This window comes from Gymnogyps californianus, chromosome 1 (genome assembly GCF_018139145.2).
Source record: "Gymnogyps californianus isolate 813 chromosome 1, ASM1813914v2, whole genome shotgun sequence".
NCBI classification, from domain to species: Eukaryota; Metazoa; Chordata; class Aves; order Accipitriformes; family Cathartidae; genus Gymnogyps; species Gymnogyps californianus.
In genome coordinates this window covers 147000490-147020051 of record NC_059471.1, presented here as the reverse complement: position 1 = coordinate 147020051, position 19562 = coordinate 147000490, and the positions used below count along the sequence as shown (strand labels likewise).

Here is a 19562-nt window from a genome sequence, read left to right as displayed (position 1 = left end):
ACAGGACATTCAGTGTAATGAATTATTGGTCATGTTAATGTTGCTGTCACTTGTATGTTTCTGTGGTTAATATTTCTAGGTTTAATCATCATTCTCCACCAGAATGAACACTGGGCCTTGGACCTTTGTCTAAATGACTGAAACATTAGAAAAAGGAGAATCATGAATTAGACTTCGTTGAATATGTTCCATCAGTACATGATTTAACAGAAATTTACTTTGTGACTAATGGGAATTTTTCTGAGAAAAGAAGTCTCTAAAGTAAAACTAAATATAATTATTAACAGTTTTTAAAATAAAATAAATAAATTAAATAAATAACTAGAATAAAAGGCAATATTTCTAGAGAGAAGAGGGGGAAGGATTAATAAAAGGTCCTGCCAGGTCAACAGTACAGAATTATTATAATTCAGTATTTTTAGGTATTTGCAGAAGATGAGTATTTCAGGGTTAAATTCATAAAAACCTTGCTGTTTGAAAATATTTCCTTAAGCATTAATTGCTTTCTGAATGCTCACCCATATTAAATGGTATGGTAGTCTGTAATCATAATGTTGTCATTTGGACAGGGGCCAAATTAAAAATAAGCTGAGAGAGGAAAGAAAGAACCATCAGATGAGTTGTCTTTGTGTGGCTCTTGCTTGAACAACACTGCTAACATGTTGTAATAACTTCCTTTTAAGCAAGAGAATTATGCAACAGACCGTGTCTCACATTGTCTCATTCAGTGTTTTCTTGGCAAAGAGCCCACTTGGTTGAAACTGACGTATGTTGGACCCTTGAATTAAATAACAGAAAGTGACCGGTGAATCTAAAAGAATTAAGATTCCTTCCAAATCTAAAGCCTGTAAAATTCTGCCCAATGGTTCATACAAGCAGTAGACATCTCAGTCAAAAGACAGACAGCTGAATTGTTCTTTAGCTTTCGCTGTAGTGTCTATCAAATACACAGAATACTGTTTGGTAAAGTTCATGACATTATTTCTTTGTTTCAGAAAGAAAATCAGGCTACAAGAATTGACTTTTTCCTCTGAAAGTCCATTATTCCTATATAAAGATATTCAGAGATATGTTATCGCAATATTATACCAATAGTGGGTGGCTGAAAAAATAATGTAAAGTAGTTAGTAAGGAATTTTTCACTGAACTTTTTTGAAAAATGTTCATCAAAATCCAAGCTTTTCACAGAAACATTGAGCTTAGATGCAAACATTCAGATGGTATGTGAAGTACCAGATGAAGTTGAAAAAGAAGTCTTAATATTTATGCTAGTCACTGGAGATGTGAAGGTAGAGACTTGTGGCTGAGGTAACCCAGTGAGTGCCACATTGAGCTGTTTCGAGTGTTTTATCACACCCCCCGCCCCGCCCCATATATTGTTCAAAATTATCCCATTCATTCTAAAGCAAGTCACCGACATTTTTTCAACTCAACTTAGAGGAGATGCAACACATATTTTAAGACAATCCCTAATACAAAAGTTATTAAATCAGGTACATCTCCTCCTCTTGGTGTTCATCTGAATTGCTCAATCCTAAACCATTAGCAGATTGTCTTACTTCTTAGCTTGAAAACACACCGTCTTTTAAACATAATGATTTCTGAAATACCATTGGTATCTCGCCTGTGCAGTATGTCACCTGGCTGCTGTTCACTGATGGCTGTTACTTGAGGGAAAACCCATTTGCTTATGTTAAAAAAAAAAAAAAGAAAAAAAAAGGGAAAAAAAAAGAAAAAAGGTGTTATTAAGTGGAGGGTGCGGTTTAAGACAGGATAAATTGCTGGCAGCATGTATACGGGAAATTATTTGGTTGTAAATTTGATCAAAGCTTGAGTGCTGGAGTAGCTATTGTTTTTCATTTGTCTATCTTTCTTTCAAAGAGCTAATACAAATTACCTGCACTGAAAATTTTAAGAGGTGAATACAAATGTGTTTCTATTCATACTTTGTTTCTACTCAGTTCAGGATTTTAGTAGACAGTAGCAAAATAACATGCTGGCTGTTGATCTCATGAGAAAAAAAATTAGAGGGTCAAATTTCCAAGGTGTGGTTTAGCCATGCAAGCAAAGTGCAATGGAGCATTTGCAGCTCTAGAGTGGTGCAGGTTCTGTTGTGTGGATAAACAGACGTGGAAGTAAAGCCAACATCTTTTGTTAGTATTATTAACATTATTAATGATGAGAATAACTGCAGAGGTGATCAATTTTAAGATGTTTTAGGAGATGGCTTTTAGAGATTGGCCTGAACTAGAAAAAGGATTTCGCTACTTCTGACTGTTCCTGCTTCCCTTACAAGGATCTAGATAAACTGTAGTGAATAAGCAAGTAAATGAACCATCTTGTTAGTAAAACTAAGAATAGTAAAGTCCTCCTCATTAAAAGGAGAGAGAGCACTGAGATAGGTATTATAATAATATAACATAGTAACAAAAATTAAATGGTCACTTGAATAAAGAAGCAAGGGCACGTACACAAGTGGATGATCTTTTTGAATCAGCACCATCCCTTTCTCACAAACTGAGACTTCCTTTCTCATCTCATCTAATAAATGGCTTGGAGAGTTCAAATCCTTAGACATAAAGGGTGACTCTAAGTATTTCAGTGTAAACAACAAAGCAGCCCTCAACATATCTCTCAATAAAATCCTGTTTTACGCTTCTTACTCTTCATTTTTCTAGCTTGTGTAGCAGGGCTTATATCCAAGTAGATTTAAAAAAAAAATAAAGTCTTTTTTCCCTTACGTAAGTGCTTGGTTTTCATGTTCAGCTTCCCCCAGCAATTGTTCACAATCTGTCGTCCAGTGAAATTAAAATAACTGTTCCCCCAAGGCCTCCTTCCACTCCATTCCCAGACCAGCGCTTTCTCACATGTATGCAGTGGTGTTCTTGTATTTACAGATATACATACACTGGTTCACATGCTTTCCTGCATGCAGTCTTTATAATCTAATCTACGGTGTTTTATGTTTGGAAACTGAAAGCTTTCTTCAAGATTCACTTGGAAATGGGTAGAGGATGTAATGTGCAAAGCAGCATGCTTCTGGCAGTGGAAAGGGTTGAAACTGGGAATTCCCTCCACCGGGCTCTGCAAACATTTCTGTCTCTCCTGCTTCAAGATCCCAATTCTTCTCCCAGGCTCAGAATTCTGAGCAGTCTTCACTGGTTTGGGAAAGAAGGGAATTGCCACAATGTTCCCAGTGTCTGCACAGAAGTGTGGAGCTATGTTTGAAGTGATGCAAAAGAGGCTTTAGGCAGGCTAAGGGGTAAAGAGTAGTCACTGGTAGTCACTGAGGGAACTGAGAAGGATAGCAAAGCAAAATATCTTTACAGGAGGAAGGATGCAGGAAAGCAAGAGGAGAGCAGAGGTTAGTAGTACAATAAGTAATATAGTTCTGCTGTGTTCTCTAAGAAATAAGAGAGTTAATTTTTCCCGGCTGTGAAGTTTAGATTCGGGTGAAGACCTCCTGAGAGAATGGGGAGATCTAGAACTGCTTCCACAAAAAAGCATTATTCCCAAGTGTAACGTGTGCTGTTACTCTCCCCTCTCTATATAATGTAATTTTGATTTGATTGCCTATATTGCTACATGTTCCTCCGGAGACCCTTGTGCCTAGACATGTAACCACTCTGTGCCTCTATCTCAGTCTAAGTTATTGATTCTAGAAAACAAACAGCAACTTTCCTTTCAGAGGAGCCACTGGAGACTCATACTTGATCATTTCACACAAATCCTGACTCTGACATCCTGCTTTGCCTGACATAGCTTTTCTAAGAACCTGGAAGTGTGTAGGCCAAATAATGGTAACTAAATAGTCAGCTGTTCATTCAGAGAAAGCTCTTACATTTTTTGCATTGCAAACACACAAGAGAATGTTGTCCAGGCAGTGGCATAGGCAAAACCCCAAGCTCTGCTATTCTGTACCCAAGAGTAGTTCTGGCTAATGTGGTTTAGACAGTGTAAAGAATAATGTGGAGTCTTTGTTCATACCCTAAAATTAATCTATATCACAGAAATTTTGAAGTATTTGCTGTTCCTGTGACAGTTGGGCCCCAGCTAGAAGTGCTTGCCAGAAATTGCCTTTCAGTTGCAGTGCAGTTGATGGGACTGAAGGCAGACCAGAGTGACGTTCACAACTTAGAAAAGCAGTTCTATGCCCACTTATTCATGTTACTATTTCCAAAAAGTTATGATGGTCAACAGAATTTTAAGTCTTCCTAGGGTGAACCACTGTATCATTGAAGGCCTGCCTGTCATTAGGTCATACCTTTTGAAACCGCCTCATGTTCTGGGGACTCATCATCATATGGTCAAATTGCACCTCTGTTCCTTCCCCTGTCTCAGGAACTCTCCCATCCTGCTGCTGAGGCCAAGCCCTCTGAACAACCTGATCCAATATCAGAGCTATCTCTGCTTTGAACAGGGAACAGATCAGAGGACCTCCTGAGGTCCCTCCTGATGTCAGCAGTTACATGTTTCTGTAAGTTACAAATGAATTCTGTAATGGTCTTGGCTTGTTTACTGATTCAGTTTCCACGGTCCTTCAATTCTTGAGCCATCAGGGTGGTCCTTAGGTAACATCTTGCAGAAAGGATGCTCTCATCTTAGGAAGGACTGAGAATGATATGAGTGTTTCCTAAATAAGCAACTTGGTGATAGGTATCATCTGTTGGATGGAGACTTTCATCAGTAACTTTCTGTAGTGTTCCGCACGGGTCATGTTACAGCTGAAAGATAGTATCATGGTGACCACAGGATAGGATCCCAGACAGACAAGAATAGTCAAATGATATGTTCAGCCCCAAGGAATCCCACTTGCCGTTGGCGATGACAGTGTTGGGCCACTGCAAACACTCCATCGCACAAATGTTAATACTATCTTTCACCCAGAAGTGTAATGACGTATGCTTTCTCCTACCTCTTGTCAGTTCCTTGATATATAAATATTGACATTTGATTGTAGCCAGTGAGGGATTTTATCTTTTATGTTAGAATAAGAGCAAATGGCATAGCAGTAGGGATCTGCACTTTCTTCTGCAGCATCTGAAGAAACCAAGCCTAAAGGCAAGCTGAACAAACCCAAAATTATTTAGCGAAAAACCCAAAACTAGAGGGGCTAAGTTCAACACTGCTTAAATGAAGAGTTATTTCTTATACTTTTGTTCATTTGTTTCAATCAGAATTTTTACAAATATATAATGGAAAATAAGAAGAAAAATTGCTAAAATGAAAACTTTTAAGAGAAATTACCTGGTTGTTCTATTCTGCCCACATCACCAGTCACATACTTGGGTATAAAAGTTCTGCAGCTAGGCAGAAAACATAAAATTTTGATGATGATACTATTTGAAAAATTGCTGTATAAAAAGCTGTAAGTTATAAGTGACAGCAAATGCTCTTTGGAATAAGAAACCAGTAGTTTTCAATTAGTGTTAAATGAGAAATTATGTTATGTCAGCTGATTTTAAAAGGGTATAAATGTCTGGATTAGTACAAAATTATCTGATGTCTGGAAAAAAATTTAATTTACTGAATTGATATTAATCAGGCTCATTAGCTTTAGTGTGGCAGCTGCCATCTTGGCTAATGCAGAAGGGATTGAACAGGGATTTCCAGAGCCAAATCCATGGGCGTGGATAAACTTAAAGAACAGTCCCTCATTGTGAGTGCTGTAACACATTATACATTTTTAACTGAGGGGAGACGTTGTTTGTACATCAGCAAGTGAAGTCGGGTTCTGTCTGGGAAATAGGGCATTGCTATCTGTAATAATTATCCTGTGAGCACTGGGCACGGAGAAGGTCAGACAGTAAACAAGATTTCAACGCTTCTTAGGGCTTGGCATAAGGATGGCTGATAAAACTCTGCTTACCTAGCTCAGCTAATTTCTGCTTTGACCTGTAGCATTTCCTTTGTTGAGTCTGGTATTAGAAGTCAGTATTTATTCTTCTGCTTAACCTTCTCCACAATGTCATTCCATTGTGTGTGATGATTTCTATCAGGAGAAGCATTTTTATTAATTAAACTTTTCTAATAGGCACTGCTTAGCCAGCTTCTAAGTGACTTGCATAACCCACAGATCTCATGTATGTGTTTTTGTTGATAGGGCAGTTTGTTGAAATTAATTTAACCGGCCATCGTGGCAAATATTCTTGCAATTGTCAGTGCTTTGTTCTCTGTGTCACTCAGAAGTACATTGCTTGGTCATGGTATGAAAATGGAAAGTCACTTAAATAACGGCCCATTTTAATATCATTTTTTGCATCAATTTAAAGCTGACACATGCAGTCTTCAGCTGTTGCCCTGCTTTATCATCAGGAGTTTTTTAAATGGCAATTTAAAGGAGGTTTAAACAGTAGTTTGCCTGGCTCTGCAAGGCTCGTCCATGGCTGCCACCCCGTGAGTACTGCCACTGCTTTGCTGGTAGAAATAATATGGCCCTTATCCATATTAATTTTTGGCACACACAGATTTTTGCTTACTCGGCAGAGTACACATCTAAAGAGAAATGTGGTTGATTCAGGGATATTCATGCAAAAAAAAGTGAGTGAGCATGTGTATGGTGGGAGAGGGGAGGAAAGGTATGATTTCTGCCTCCCGGTCCGCTATCCAGCTGCACCCTCACATGGACTGAGCATAAGGACAGCACTTTGAGTGCAAGAAAGGTATCTATAGCAAAGCCAGTGAGTTTCAAAGTCCCAGTAGCATTTTGTGTCAGATGGCTGATCTATATTTATTCTGCCAATGCAGTAACTGCCACGGGAGAGCATGCTCCACTCTTTACCTGACTCAGGACATATGGAAATATGACATCTGCTTACTGCAATAATACTTCCACAAATGTGACTGTGAATCTTGGAACTAGAGATGAACTTTTCATCGCAATAACTAAATCTTAATTCTGCTTTTCTCATGAGCGAAAAAATGCCTGGGGCTGCTATTTTCTCCCATATGATTGAAAAATGCTGGCTATATGAGTACCACATGGGAAGGAGGTGGCAATGTTTTTAAACAGACCTATTTGCCATGGCATTTACCTCTGTGGCGTAAGAGCAGCTTACAAACAAACACAGCATCCTATGAGAAGGTAAATAATCCTTTCCTCTTTTGAAAAAGAAAACAAAAGCATAGAAAAATTAAAGAATTTTGCCAAGGTCACTCAGCAAGTAAAATCAGGAATTCAAGATGGGTTTTCATTCTTATATCTGCCTTAAATTCTTCTGACATTAAAATCTATGAATTTTAACCCCAAGACTATATGGTTTGATCTGAAGAGAGTGATGTAAGATTTCCTTGATAAAAGCTTAAGAAGTAACACCTTCCTGGTTAGAGGTTCATTAAAAGGGAACTTAGCTTATTCAAAAGTTTGTTCAGATCTGGTCCCACAGTTGAACATGTCTCAGCAGAGCTAAGATGGACTTGTAAACCGAGATGAAACTTAATCTCTACTACCCAGCAATGAAAGAGCAACAAGCTGTCTGAAATGAGAGATTAATTTCAGCAAGCCAATTTCAGCAAACTAAGCCAACATAATTTCACATAGGTCTATGCTTCACTTTCCTACTGTGCCTGCCCTCCAGCTCTTCTGTTTTCCATGGTAACTAGGCCAGCTGTCGACTAGGAAAATACCCTTGGGCCAACTAAAAAAGAAAAGTTTTATCTTACTAATATCTTACAGCAAGCTTTCCCTGGTACATGAGCTTAACTTCAAATTCCCACTTCTCTTTTTACAAAGCCAATATTTGGTGGCAGTAAAGCCGCAAAATGGAAGGAAGATCAGAACCAGACCAGTATTTAAAAAAGAGAAATCTAAAGATATTTCCTTCTCCACTCTGCTCTTCTCTCCTACCCTTGCAAAAGGTACTATTGCTATATATAAGGGGGAGCAAAAAATGCATAGACACCGAGAAAAGAGGAAGAAAAATAAAACCAGAGAGGAAGAAAGAAAACAGGCCTAGAAAGAAGGGGTATGAAGATAACAGAAACACTCTTCTTTACAGTGTAAAAGCTTGTTCTTCTGTCCTGCCGCCGACAGGAATGAGCTGACAAGAGCCATCTCTCATGGTCTCCTCTGCTGTAATTAAATGAAAACATGGTAGGTATCATCTTGTTTGAAGAAGGCTGCAGAGTAGCCTTATGCAGTCTGAAGAGATTTCTCCCTTAGAAGAGTCAAAATCATGAAAAGATGAAAAAGTGTTATTGGGACTCTAGAGACTCCCCTGTTGAAAAGTCTGATTCTCTCTCTTCCGTTCCCTGAAAACAAATGAGTTTTGCTAGTTATTTTTGAAGTGTTAAGGACCGTATGTCTTCATGATGCCACTTTATTTGAGCTATGGAGGTTCTCTCAAAGTTATTCTTTTGACAAAGTCACACACACACATGCACAGAGGTAAAAAGTTGCTGTGATCTGATAATCTGATCCATGCATCCTTTGTTGTTGTGCAGCATTGAGATGCCACATGGCAAATTGCCAGAAAAAGAGGACTTGGCATCTTACAGAAATCATACTACGTCAGATATGAGAGGACTACTGAAAACAGTGTTTTGCAATCTTGTAATTACACTGAGGTACCATCATTGCTGCAACACCTAAAGCAGTACCTGCTGAAGGCTCATTATACCTCCCTATTCCTGTGTAGGCAGTGATCTGAAAAAAGTTCTCTTCGTTAGATATCGGCAAAAGAAGATAAGCAGGGCCACTAGCTAGAGCAGGGATGTCCAGAGGAAAGTAAAGATCCAGAAGAGACTGACACATCAGGAAGTAATGTGGGATCAGGATCCTAGTTCTTGTACCTGTGTTACCTGTGCTTAAAACACAATGGATCTACAGACAGGTTCTTCCAGAGAGGTAGAAGTGATGCTACCTTACAAGAAATGTTAACTCCGCATGTATTTGGAACCTATCAAATCTCATCCATCCTTTCTCTGCTGTTGGCATCTGAGCACCTTGTCTGTAAAAATCTGAGACTCTACTTGAAAGATAACAGCTTTGACTGTAGATATTGTTAAACAAAGCAAATTCTTGTAACTGAGTGCAGAGCAAATAGGAAAATTAACAGCCCATCTCAAGATCTACTGCTCTGCAGAATAAATTCTTTTGAATGACATAATATTTGCAAAACAATGTCACTCTCTCATCCTATTCCCCCCTAAAACCAAGCCCCTCCCTCCCCATGCCCAGAGTGAGTCATAAGAACAGTAATCTGAAAACTCTACAATTATAAAGTACAGATCTGACTCAGAATGTATGAATAAAATCTGGAACTGCTCCTAATATGAGCAGCCAAAGGCCATAATGACCTTGTAGAAAGACAATTTTAGTTTTCTCCCTGAAGCTACTTCTGTATCAGTATGTTAAAAAAATAAAAACCCAAAAAACAACAAAAAATAAACGAGCGCATACAGCATTTTAAAGTGAAGTTAACCAAAGTGTTGCAGTGTAACTCAGGTTTAATTCTGCAGTTTCGTGTAAATCTGGATTGCTCATTGCATGCAGAACCATACAGAATTAGTTCTGTGTCATACATGTTGTTTTATAGTGTCATGAGGGATTTTTTGTTCCAGCTGTGAAGCTAATGGGAAGCTGCAGAAGCTATCCAAAGCTATTTTGGTAGACATGAACTACCCAAACAATAGGCAGATGAAGAAAAACATTTTCAGATTCTCCTCAGTGTATTGCTGTGATAACTGTGGCCTAAATTCAGATACAGTACAAAGCTTAGCAACTCCATTGGCTCTAGTGGACTGCTTGAACCTGGATTAATTTTGCGTTTTATTTATATGGTTTGAAAGCAGAGTAGCTTAGTCACCTCCTGTATCCAATTATTGCTGGCATATTTGGACATCATCCCATTAAAGCCATTGGGTCTGCTTATTTTAGTGGTGATTATCCCATCTAATCCCATTCATTGCAAGCTTCCAATGCAGTTACCCACTGGGAAGAATACAACAATTTCTGTTATGCCTGGAATGAATGGCGCATTTCAATTTGTGTGCCACAAATTTACTCTAAGCTATTACAAAGATAGATGGTTGGTAGCTTTCAGGCTTGCTGATTCTGGTGTGAGTAAGATACTGCATGAAATTCTGACAACAATATGGCATTTGTTCTGAGGAGAAAATCCACAGTTTTGAAACAAGCGCAGACAGGGACATACCTAGTCACGTGAAGAAAGCACTGGCAAAAATGGAAACAGACTTTTCAAAATTAATGCCAGACTTGAATGTCATGTTTCTCATTGAATGCAAAATAATACTGCCCCATTGATAATCTTCATGTAGACATTAAATGCAATACATTTGGTAAGCAGCTTTTTAATTTTTTTTATTTGGTATACAGTTTTTGGAGGACAAAGTTAATCATTCTCTTTGATTCTCTTTACTGAGACAGTGGTACTTTTTCTATTAATAGTTGAGAACAGTTAGACCTATAGTTGCAAGCCTGAGCTTAAGTCACTCTCGGTATTAATGACACTTCAGGGTGAAGGCATTTCATTTCTGTAGCTTTGGATTGACACTTTATTAGGGTGGGATCTTTGGCAGACTGTGAACCTTCACTCACATATTCTGAAGTTATCCAAGGTCAGCACTGTTTTATACAGATGTTGTTGGAAACAACCACTAGTTTTGTTACGTTGGTGTTCTGCTGCAGGTATTTTTTGTGCTTGTGATAGTGTGTTAACAAATTTGGTCCTCTGCTGCTTGCAGAGCCCACCCAGTAAAGAGGAGCAGACTAGAAAGAGACTGCCTTTACTAACAATTCGTTTTATTTATTTGTTTTTACAAACTGGAGCAGAAAAACATAGACATTGTTAGCACTTCTTTTTACTAGATGATTCTTGTAGCACTTATATTGACGTTAGCATGTCCATTCAACAAATTGGAGAAGACATGTTCTGGGGGTGATCATTACTTGCTTAGACCTTAGACCAGGTAGCATCTACTATCTAGTAGTGATAGTGGTCCCTGTGCACCATTATACTCTCCTATTAATTCTTGATACAGTTCATTTTCAAGGTAAATGCTCTTTCTTCTCCAGACAAAACCAGTTTTATCTGGGGTTTATTTTCTTAATACAGAAGTGTGTGCAACTAACTATATTATGTATCAAATAAAACATTTTTCTGCTAGGCAAACTTAGTAGGGTTTGGCAACTTACTTGCATAGCGTAGCATAGCTTTTGTTTTCACTGATCTGCTAATTTTTTGTGAGTCAGCAGGACATGCATTCCACAGTTAAGGCATTCAGTGGGAGTGGGGGGAACTGGGTTGATTGAATCTACTGGATCAAATGATTTGTCTGGATGCAAATTTTGTTGCCTTGTTCAGAAAGGTCTTTGAGAGAAGATTAGCAAATAATGGCAACTAGTCCCTTGGCTCCCATAGAAATGTTGTGTTTCTCAACCCTAACCAGCATACTTTATAATAAGTCTGCAACAATTTTTTGTTGTCTAAGGGAGACCAACGTGTTAGACATCTATTCTAAGTTATGTAATAAAAAAAGAATCAGAAAAACAAAAGCAAATGTATTGCATGGCCTTTTAAAACAAAATTTCACTTTAAGCAGAGGTATTTTCCGTTCAAGGGTAATGCTTTGAAAAATGAGTCTATAAAAGCAGCTCTGTTATATGAGAAGCAGCAGGTGAAACTAACTGCAGGTTTCTTATGTGAGAAGTGTGAAGAGCCAAAAGTGGACAGGTGCTGCAAGCTACTGAACAGCTGCTGCTCTCCCATCCTGGAGACTTACTTTGTTAGAAAGATTCAGAGAAAATATTGTACCATGCTTCACTCAGTCTACTCAAGAAATGTAAACTTTCATTCTCTTCTTGTTCTAGAACAGAAAGAAAGAAGAAAGATCAGCAGATGAGGCAGAGTTCTGCCAGCCCTCTTGTGCCTCTCCCTTTCTGCTGGCTCTGTGCTTGGTCAAAGAAAGGGAGAGTGAAAGGGATTTCAGTCTTGGTCCTTCCAGTCAAATGGATGGCCTCACACCGTGTTTCCGTAAAGCTATAGAAAATGCTCAGTCCTACAGTCACTTGGGAAAACTGCTGTGTCCCTTCCATCTATGTTATACATTAACTCTTCTGCCTAATTGACTTTGCTCCCCCTTCTCCCCTGCAGAAATTGTGTTGTTCTCAACATGTTAGACATTTTGTGCTTCTCAGTTGTTCATTTGTTTTTACGTCAGTTGCTTTGTTGATTGCAATGCCCCAATAGGTCTACACAGAATGGTGCTGTTGTTTTCTGTGTTTTCCTTTCTGACTTGTAGTACATAAATCACACCTTTCTAGAATTTGGGGTTAGTTTAAAAAGGGAGGTATTATCCTGTATCTATTTTTTAAAGGAAGTTGGCAGAGATAGCCTGTATGTTTCTCTTGAATAATAAAGGACCATGAGAACAGAGCCACTTTAAGGCTTTCCAGCAAAGTTAATGAAATTAAATTTTGCTGTCCAGTGAAGGCTTATCTCACTGAGGCTGTGAAGGAGGCTGTGAACAGAGATTACATTGCAACAAGTGCAAGTGTTCCTTTCTGTTCTCTGAAGCAATAGCTGCCATCCTACAGACATGTTCCTGGGAGCTTCAGCAAGTTCAGTCATCCATCCTAGGCACTGGCAAAGAGATCAGAAAAGCCACAGTTATATTTGCCAACTTGGCACTCTGCTGCCTTAGAGTTTGGCTGCGTCTAAAGAGGCCATGCCTGAGCAGACCAGCTAGTGAGTGAAAAAGATGAGTTCTACAGGCTTGGCTGTACTCTGCAGAGGAGTAAGGGGAGTTGCGGGCGTAGGGGATGGAGGATGACAGGTACTTGTTAGAATCTGGAATTTGTTGGAGTTCACAGTCTTTGTGCGGTACTTGCTATGTTGATATCTCTATCAAAGGGTTTATTCCCATTATCACCAGCAGGGAAGTAAAAACCTTGTCCAATGTAATCTCGGGGAGATAAAAGAAAAAACTAAGAAAAGTTTTACTTGCAACTGAGTAATTAATAGCAGCAGTTGCCCACTCATCCTCATGGCCCATCACAGGCTAGATGGAGGTATTAACCTTCAGCTGCACATTTTTGTCATCTCTCTCATCCTTGTGTCTGTGGGTAACTTGCAGTGGGACTTAAGAAGCTGCAAAGCCCAAATGCAACCCCACTGGCAAACCACTCCTGTTACTTATTCTCCTGTTTAAGAATGCAAACAATAAAATGTTTTCTTCAAGGAGTTGAAAATTAAATCAGTCATATGCTTCAGGTGTGTGCTGTAGCTCCATGGCACAATAAAGCACAAAGGACAGCTTAGGAGTGTTGCAGGATGTCTAATGAAAATCAAGACGGATGGATGGCAACCTCAGACATGGAAGCTGTGCAGTGGTAGAGAAGTGTGTTTGTGTGCTAATCTTTGATATGAAGGGCTGTGGAAAATCATTTTAAAACAATTATTGCTATAATGAGCAGCAGTCTTGTACTAATGTTCTCTTCTTCTGCGACTCTTACTGCCTCCAGCTTAGTGAGACAGAAAACAAGCATGAAATATACCTTCACAATAAAGCCTATTGACTTCCTTGGTCAAGTTTACCAAAGATTGACCAATGATAGTAAGTACCTCAGCACTCACCTTAAAACCCTAAGGCACCTCATTTTCATGGTGTGTCTTTGAATTCAAAACACCTTAAGCAAAGAGTACACAGTGTGTGTGCTCGTAGGCACAGCTTTTGTGTAATAAATACCAGATATCACTTGGAAACGAATTGACTAGGGTCACTACTCTGATTTTGACGCCACATGTAAATAACCCAGTCGAACTGTATCTCGGTCTTTCATAGCAGGTAGAGGTTAAAACTGCAATAAGATCCTGGAGATCCTGGCCTTTTCTTGGGTTTCTTTTGCTACAGTGTGGTTTAACAGGCTACCTGCAAGCCAATCTGTCCTGTCAGGCATTACTCTCTGGTTCATCCTGCTCCCCTTTCTGAAGGAGACAAGGAACAGATGTTCAAGCAGCAGAGTTGTCTGAGCAGCCTCACTCTTTCACTTGTCTGCCAAATCCAACTCAAAGAGCAGACTGTGTCTGCTGCAAGGCCTTTAGAGCACCAGCTTCCCTCTCTCTCCACACCACAGAAGGAGAATGAGGCCAGCTCACCTGTTTTGGTACCAGGATCCATCCAATCTCATTCCTTTCCTTCCTTTTTTTTTACTTCCTATCCTGGTTTCAGCTGGGACAGAGTTAATTTTCTTCTAAGTAGCTGGTACAGTGCTGTGTTTGGATTTAGTGTGAGAATACTGTTGATAACACTCTAATGTTTTAGTTGTTGCTAAGTAGCGCTTATCTTAAGTTAAGGATTTTCAGTTTCCCATGCTCTGCCAGCAAGCAGGTGTGCAAGAAGCTGGGAGGGAGCACAGCCAGGACAGCTGACCCAAACTAGCCAAAGGGATATTCCATACCCTAGAACATCATGCCCAGTATATAAACTGGGGGGAGTTGGCTGGGAGGGGTGGATTGCTGCTGGGGCATCAGTCAGTGGGTGGTGAGCAATTGCATTGTGCATCACTTGGTTTTTTTCTTTTTTTTTCCCTCTTTTTTTTCCCCTTCTTTTTTTTCTGTTATATTCCTTTTCATTACAATTATTATTATTATATTTCTTTATTACTATTGCTAGTATTATATTTTACTTTAGTTATTAAACTGTTCTTATCTCAACCCACGAGTTTTACCTTTTTTCCTATTCTCCTCCCCATCCCACTGTGAGCAGGGGGAGAGTGAGAGAGCAGCTGTGTGGTGCTTAGCTGCTGGCTGGGGTTAAACCACGACACCTCCCTTTTTTTTAAATTTCCCTTTTCTCCATAGCTGCTGTTTTTAGCCCTGTTTCTCCTTCTCTGACACAGCAGCCAACTCAGCCTGATTCAATCCCACCTTCCCTTCTGCCCTGTGGCAAAAATCTCTCTAGCACACTTGTGTTTCTGTACCCGGAAAACACATACACACACGTCTGCAGCTGTGAGTGCCAGAAAATGGAATTGGATCCACCTTGCAGGCATGGAGTGGGTGTATGCAGAAAGGAAGAGAAGCAGCTGCTTGCAGAAGTCGGGGGCATCTTTCAGGGCACCCCAGAATCTGACTTGGACCCTCTGACTGCTGCTAGGCAGAGGCAGTCTAGTTTACTTCGCTGCTAAATTTCAGGTCAGCATCCTTCTGTTTCCAGCCCCGTTGTGCTATTTCGTAAAAGTGACCTTGGGACAGTGTCTGAATTCCCCTGGCCTTGCTGAGAACAAGAGTGTTTGTCCCAAATCAGAGAACCCTAAAGAGTGAGGAAGTCTCCCCGTTGTTAGGAGCAAGATCCTCTGTCTAGGCCTGGCATGAAGCCAGGCTTTTATATTGAGTTCTGTCTTGCAGAATCCTGTGAAAATTGTCAGAGGAAAAAAAAAAAAAAAACTTCACATTCTTCCTTACTGGCAGCCTTGCGTTTTAAATCATTCCAATTTTGTCTTCCTCTGTCACAGCTAGGCATCCTGTTCTAACTTGAATATTTCATTAGTGTCTTGAGCATTTCTCCATCCTGCAACCTCAGAAGTTGCAGACTTTCCTATCTCCGCTGAGTTCTTGCAATGGCAGGGTGAAGATGTGTGTGCCAGGAAACTGGGAAGACAGAATTACAACAGCATATTTGTTCAGTTGTTGAATAAACATTTCAGCAAACCCTACAATGAGTCATCACATTAAAAGCTGTCCTTCGTATCCTCCTTGGGACTACTTTTATAAAATGAATATAAAAATCAGACCCAGTTAATCCAAATCATTTTGCAAATTAAGGTCTACAGGCTTTTAAAAGCATACCTACCCCAGTGGGCAGGCAGAGGGAAGTTGCGCTGCCTGTACCGCAGTTGCTAGATACATTTTGAATGCAGAGCCCTGAGTCCCTCATGGGGCTGCTGGGGAAGCACATGCACTGTCAAAAGCTGCCATGTGGGTTCAGATTGTGGAGTGTGTGCTGGGCTGCAGCTGGCATGGCAATGGATTTTACCAGTGAGATCATGATGACTGCCTCAACTTTCCCCATGGACTGGGCTCAAGAAGTGCATGTGAGAGGATTCGGACTCCATACATCCTCTGTTCTCATGTACACCTTATGCATAAGCTATCTGAATCTGGCCCATAATCCCTTCTCAGGTCAAAAAGAAATCTTTATATCATATGTGTATATAAGCTTATTTTCTGTGAACACTCAGCCATAAGAATAATCAAAAAATGGATCTTCTAAGTTAATCTGCCTTATGCAGGCAATAGCTCTGTTTAAAATAGGAAAACATTTTGGGTTTGCTATTTTGCTTCCTGTATGTGAAATCCTAAACCTTTCATTTTAGGGAAATAGAAGTTGTTTTCATGTTCTGCATATCTGAGAGTATTAAAGGGACATCTCAAACAAGAAAAGGTAGCCTTTCTGGATTCCCTAAATATATACCGTTAAAAATGGAGCAGGTGAATGGATATGATTTAGATGCCCAGGAGCTCATTCCAATGCAAGCCTAAGTGCAGACAGAAGATTCTGCACTAACATAACCTGGCCAGTTCAAAATAGATAGCACAATGATGTTGTCTTTTCTTAGGTGCACTTGCACTTGTCTTTGCAGGGCAGAAGTGAACAAGTTCATTCTGCCTGTGCTCCAAGAGAAATGCAAGCTGCTTAGCTGAACTGAGACTGAGCTGACTCTGCTTCAGTAGACTAAAATTCCTGCCCATGTGACAGTTTGGACTGTGCCAGTAATGCTTTTGTTTAAAAAATAATCACCAAGCCCGTTCCTGACTTGCTGTTGAAATGGACAGAGTACGTTTTTGTTTTAAATCACCTTGTTTGCCTACAACTGAGCTAAAAGGCCACTGCAGAGTGATTCGGTACCCTAAACATAGTCTATTTTAGACAGCATAGGGCATCTGAGACATCTGCATGGGAGTGGCACACGTGAGATATTGCCTCTAGTGGACCCACGCCCTTCCAAGGCAGCAGCTAGAGGCCAAATAGGATTTCCTGGGATATCTAAAATGGCACAAAGCATCTACCTTTAAGCAAATGAATCCCATCCTGTGGAATCTTGGATTTAGTCTGCTTGGAATCTGGAAGAATTAGTTTATCCACCGCCATATATGCATGTGCTCTCAGCCTTCTTCAGTTTGTGGAGTGTTCAGGATAAGAATATAGCTGCCTCTGTGTGCTGGGGTTTGCCTTCCACCAGGCACTGCAATGACCATTTGTATTTATTTCCGATTCAAAAAGTAATTATTTGTTTTTGCTAGTCTACAGAAAGAAATGTCATTTCAATCTCCTCCAGAGAGTGCTGATGATAAACTTCTCATATCTCTTCCCTTTCATGTCTAGGCATTTCTGATAGAAACACCACACATTCTTTTAAGATTTTCAGTACTTATAAACCCTTAGATGTTCAGAGGTTTTGTATAACTGGAAAGGCTTTTCAGAAACCAGTAGGTGATATTATTCTGCATTGAATTATATAGGAAAAGAGGACCTAGAAGGATCATTGCCTTATAAAAGATGACAGGAATCCCTCATCACCAAAAGATGCATGAGCTGCTGTAGCAATATTGTAATGTCTTATGTATGATTTGAAGGATTGAAGTGTCTATAGGAATTATGATTTTTTACCTTTAAATATCAGTATTTGATATATATCTTGTTCTTGCTTTTTGTTATGTGACATATTCATATGTGATGTGCATTAAAAGTCAACAGCTTCTCTGATTTCTGTCCTCTGAAAACTAGCATTATTGGTTAGGTTTGAGTAACCTCATCATGTAAGGGAAACTGCATTAAGATTCAGGCCTTTATAAGGGATTTAAGGTTTGAGATGTTCTTAAGGATGCGGTTGTGGGGAGGAAAGTTCAGACAAAAGCAAAGAGCAGTTCATCAGTCCTTCAGGCAAAGTGAAGTCCCAGGCGCTGGACAGGAGTTAGTAACAATATAAAGCTGGTAATTCCATCTACACTTATAAAAATAAATCAAATGTGTACAAAAGCTCTGGCCCACATAAGGACAAAATTTCCCAGTGATCAATTCAATTACCTAAAAAAACCCCTAAACTCCACAGCTTTCCTCGCCCAAATGAACGTGTAATTAGAGAAGACTGCATGGTGAACATGAAAAAAAAAAAATGTTTTTGGGTTTATTTCTGACTTTTATGTTGGTAATAACTTCAGTTCCAAAGCTTTTACAAACTTCAGTAGAACTAAGAGCTGAGTTTTTGCTCTAGACCAACGCTTAGGAGTAAAGAAAGGAATAAAATGGGCTCATTTGACTTTTTTTAGCAGTATAGCCAATTTCAGAAATGTCTCCTCAACTTAAAATAGTGAAAGTTTCTAGAACTGATGATACATCTGAGACTAAAATGGTCTTTAAATGCACCTCCTAGCTGAAAGATGTGCTTGGTTGTGTAACTGTACTGGCAGGAGAAAAAAAAATAGATTTAGGCACATATATTTAAGACTGGACTTCAAAAAATACAACTTATTTTCACTTTGTAAACTTTTGCAGAAATAAGAAGCAATACAGGCACTGCACTACATAAGACAATAAGAAATGCCAGGTTGCTATTGATTCAGCACGCTGGGAATCTCATTAGTTATCAAATGGGACTTGAGTACTGCCAACAAATAAACAACATTTTTTTTCATTCTCTGCTGCCCAAAGTCACCAAATACAGTTTAGTCTGGAGTCCATTTATTGTTCCTGCTAGAGGTGATATAAAATAAAAATCAGTTTTAGATACACAGATTTTTTTACCCTCCCTTCTTCAGGTTGTTGAAGAATGCACAGAATGAAGTTCATTTCAAAATCTGGTATCAGAAACTACTGGCTGCTCTCCAATTCTGTGCTGGAAAAACCCTGAACAATGAGTTTTCTAAGGAGGGGAAACTTGTCAGAATTCTGGAAGACATTGCCAAAAAAGTAAAAGCTGCCAGTGACTCAAAAAGAAAGGTTTGTTAAAAAATACCTCCCCTTCTATCTAAGTTTCTTCAGGTAATTTTATTTTTTCTAAGGTGACACCTCTTTCCTATAATGCCCTTTACATAAATAAATGCAAGATTTGACTAAAATTTGCAAAATTTTGTGCTGCTCTGAAAACAAGTAAAACTTATGTATTTAATGGGACAACTCTCATCACTATTACTCTTGAGGTCAGCAGATCTTTTAAGCCATTTAAATTCCTTCATCAATGGTTTCTCAACCAGACTTGGAGGTGGTCAAAAATAATGGCAACAAAGCTGATTAACATTTTACTGAAAGGAATGCTCACATTCAGCACCTCATCCCAAAATATTTGACTCCTGTAGAGCTGCAGTGTTTCTTGAAAACTTTGCTAAGAGTTGTCCTTGACAGGCTGAACATCCTCATTTCTTAGCAAAACAAACCAAAGTAGATTGTACTTAATATCTCAAATATAGCATTCAGCAATTAATACTGTACGCATATCTGCTGAGATGCATTCCTGGCAGTAGAAGCCTTGCAGTCTTGTTCTCCAGCGGGTGCAGCTTTTATATTGCGTAGGTACGTTTCCAATTCAAAACTGTTAATTTTCC

The 19562-nt window shown here is 39.3% G+C and overlaps 1 protein-coding gene across 1 annotated transcript in view; it reads left to right on the top strand.

Annotated features, from left to right (window-relative positions):
* The window catches only part of PIK3C2G (phosphatidylinositol-4-phosphate 3-kinase catalytic subunit type 2 gamma), a 205113-nt gene that overhangs the window by 104547 nt on the left and 81004 nt on the right, over nt 1-19562 (top strand). The window contains exon 18 of the mRNA XM_050913293.1: nt 18780-18960. Coding sequence (XP_050769250.1) covers nt 18780-18960 — 181 coding nt within the window. The remainder of the gene's footprint in view (nt 1-18779; nt 18961-19562) is intronic.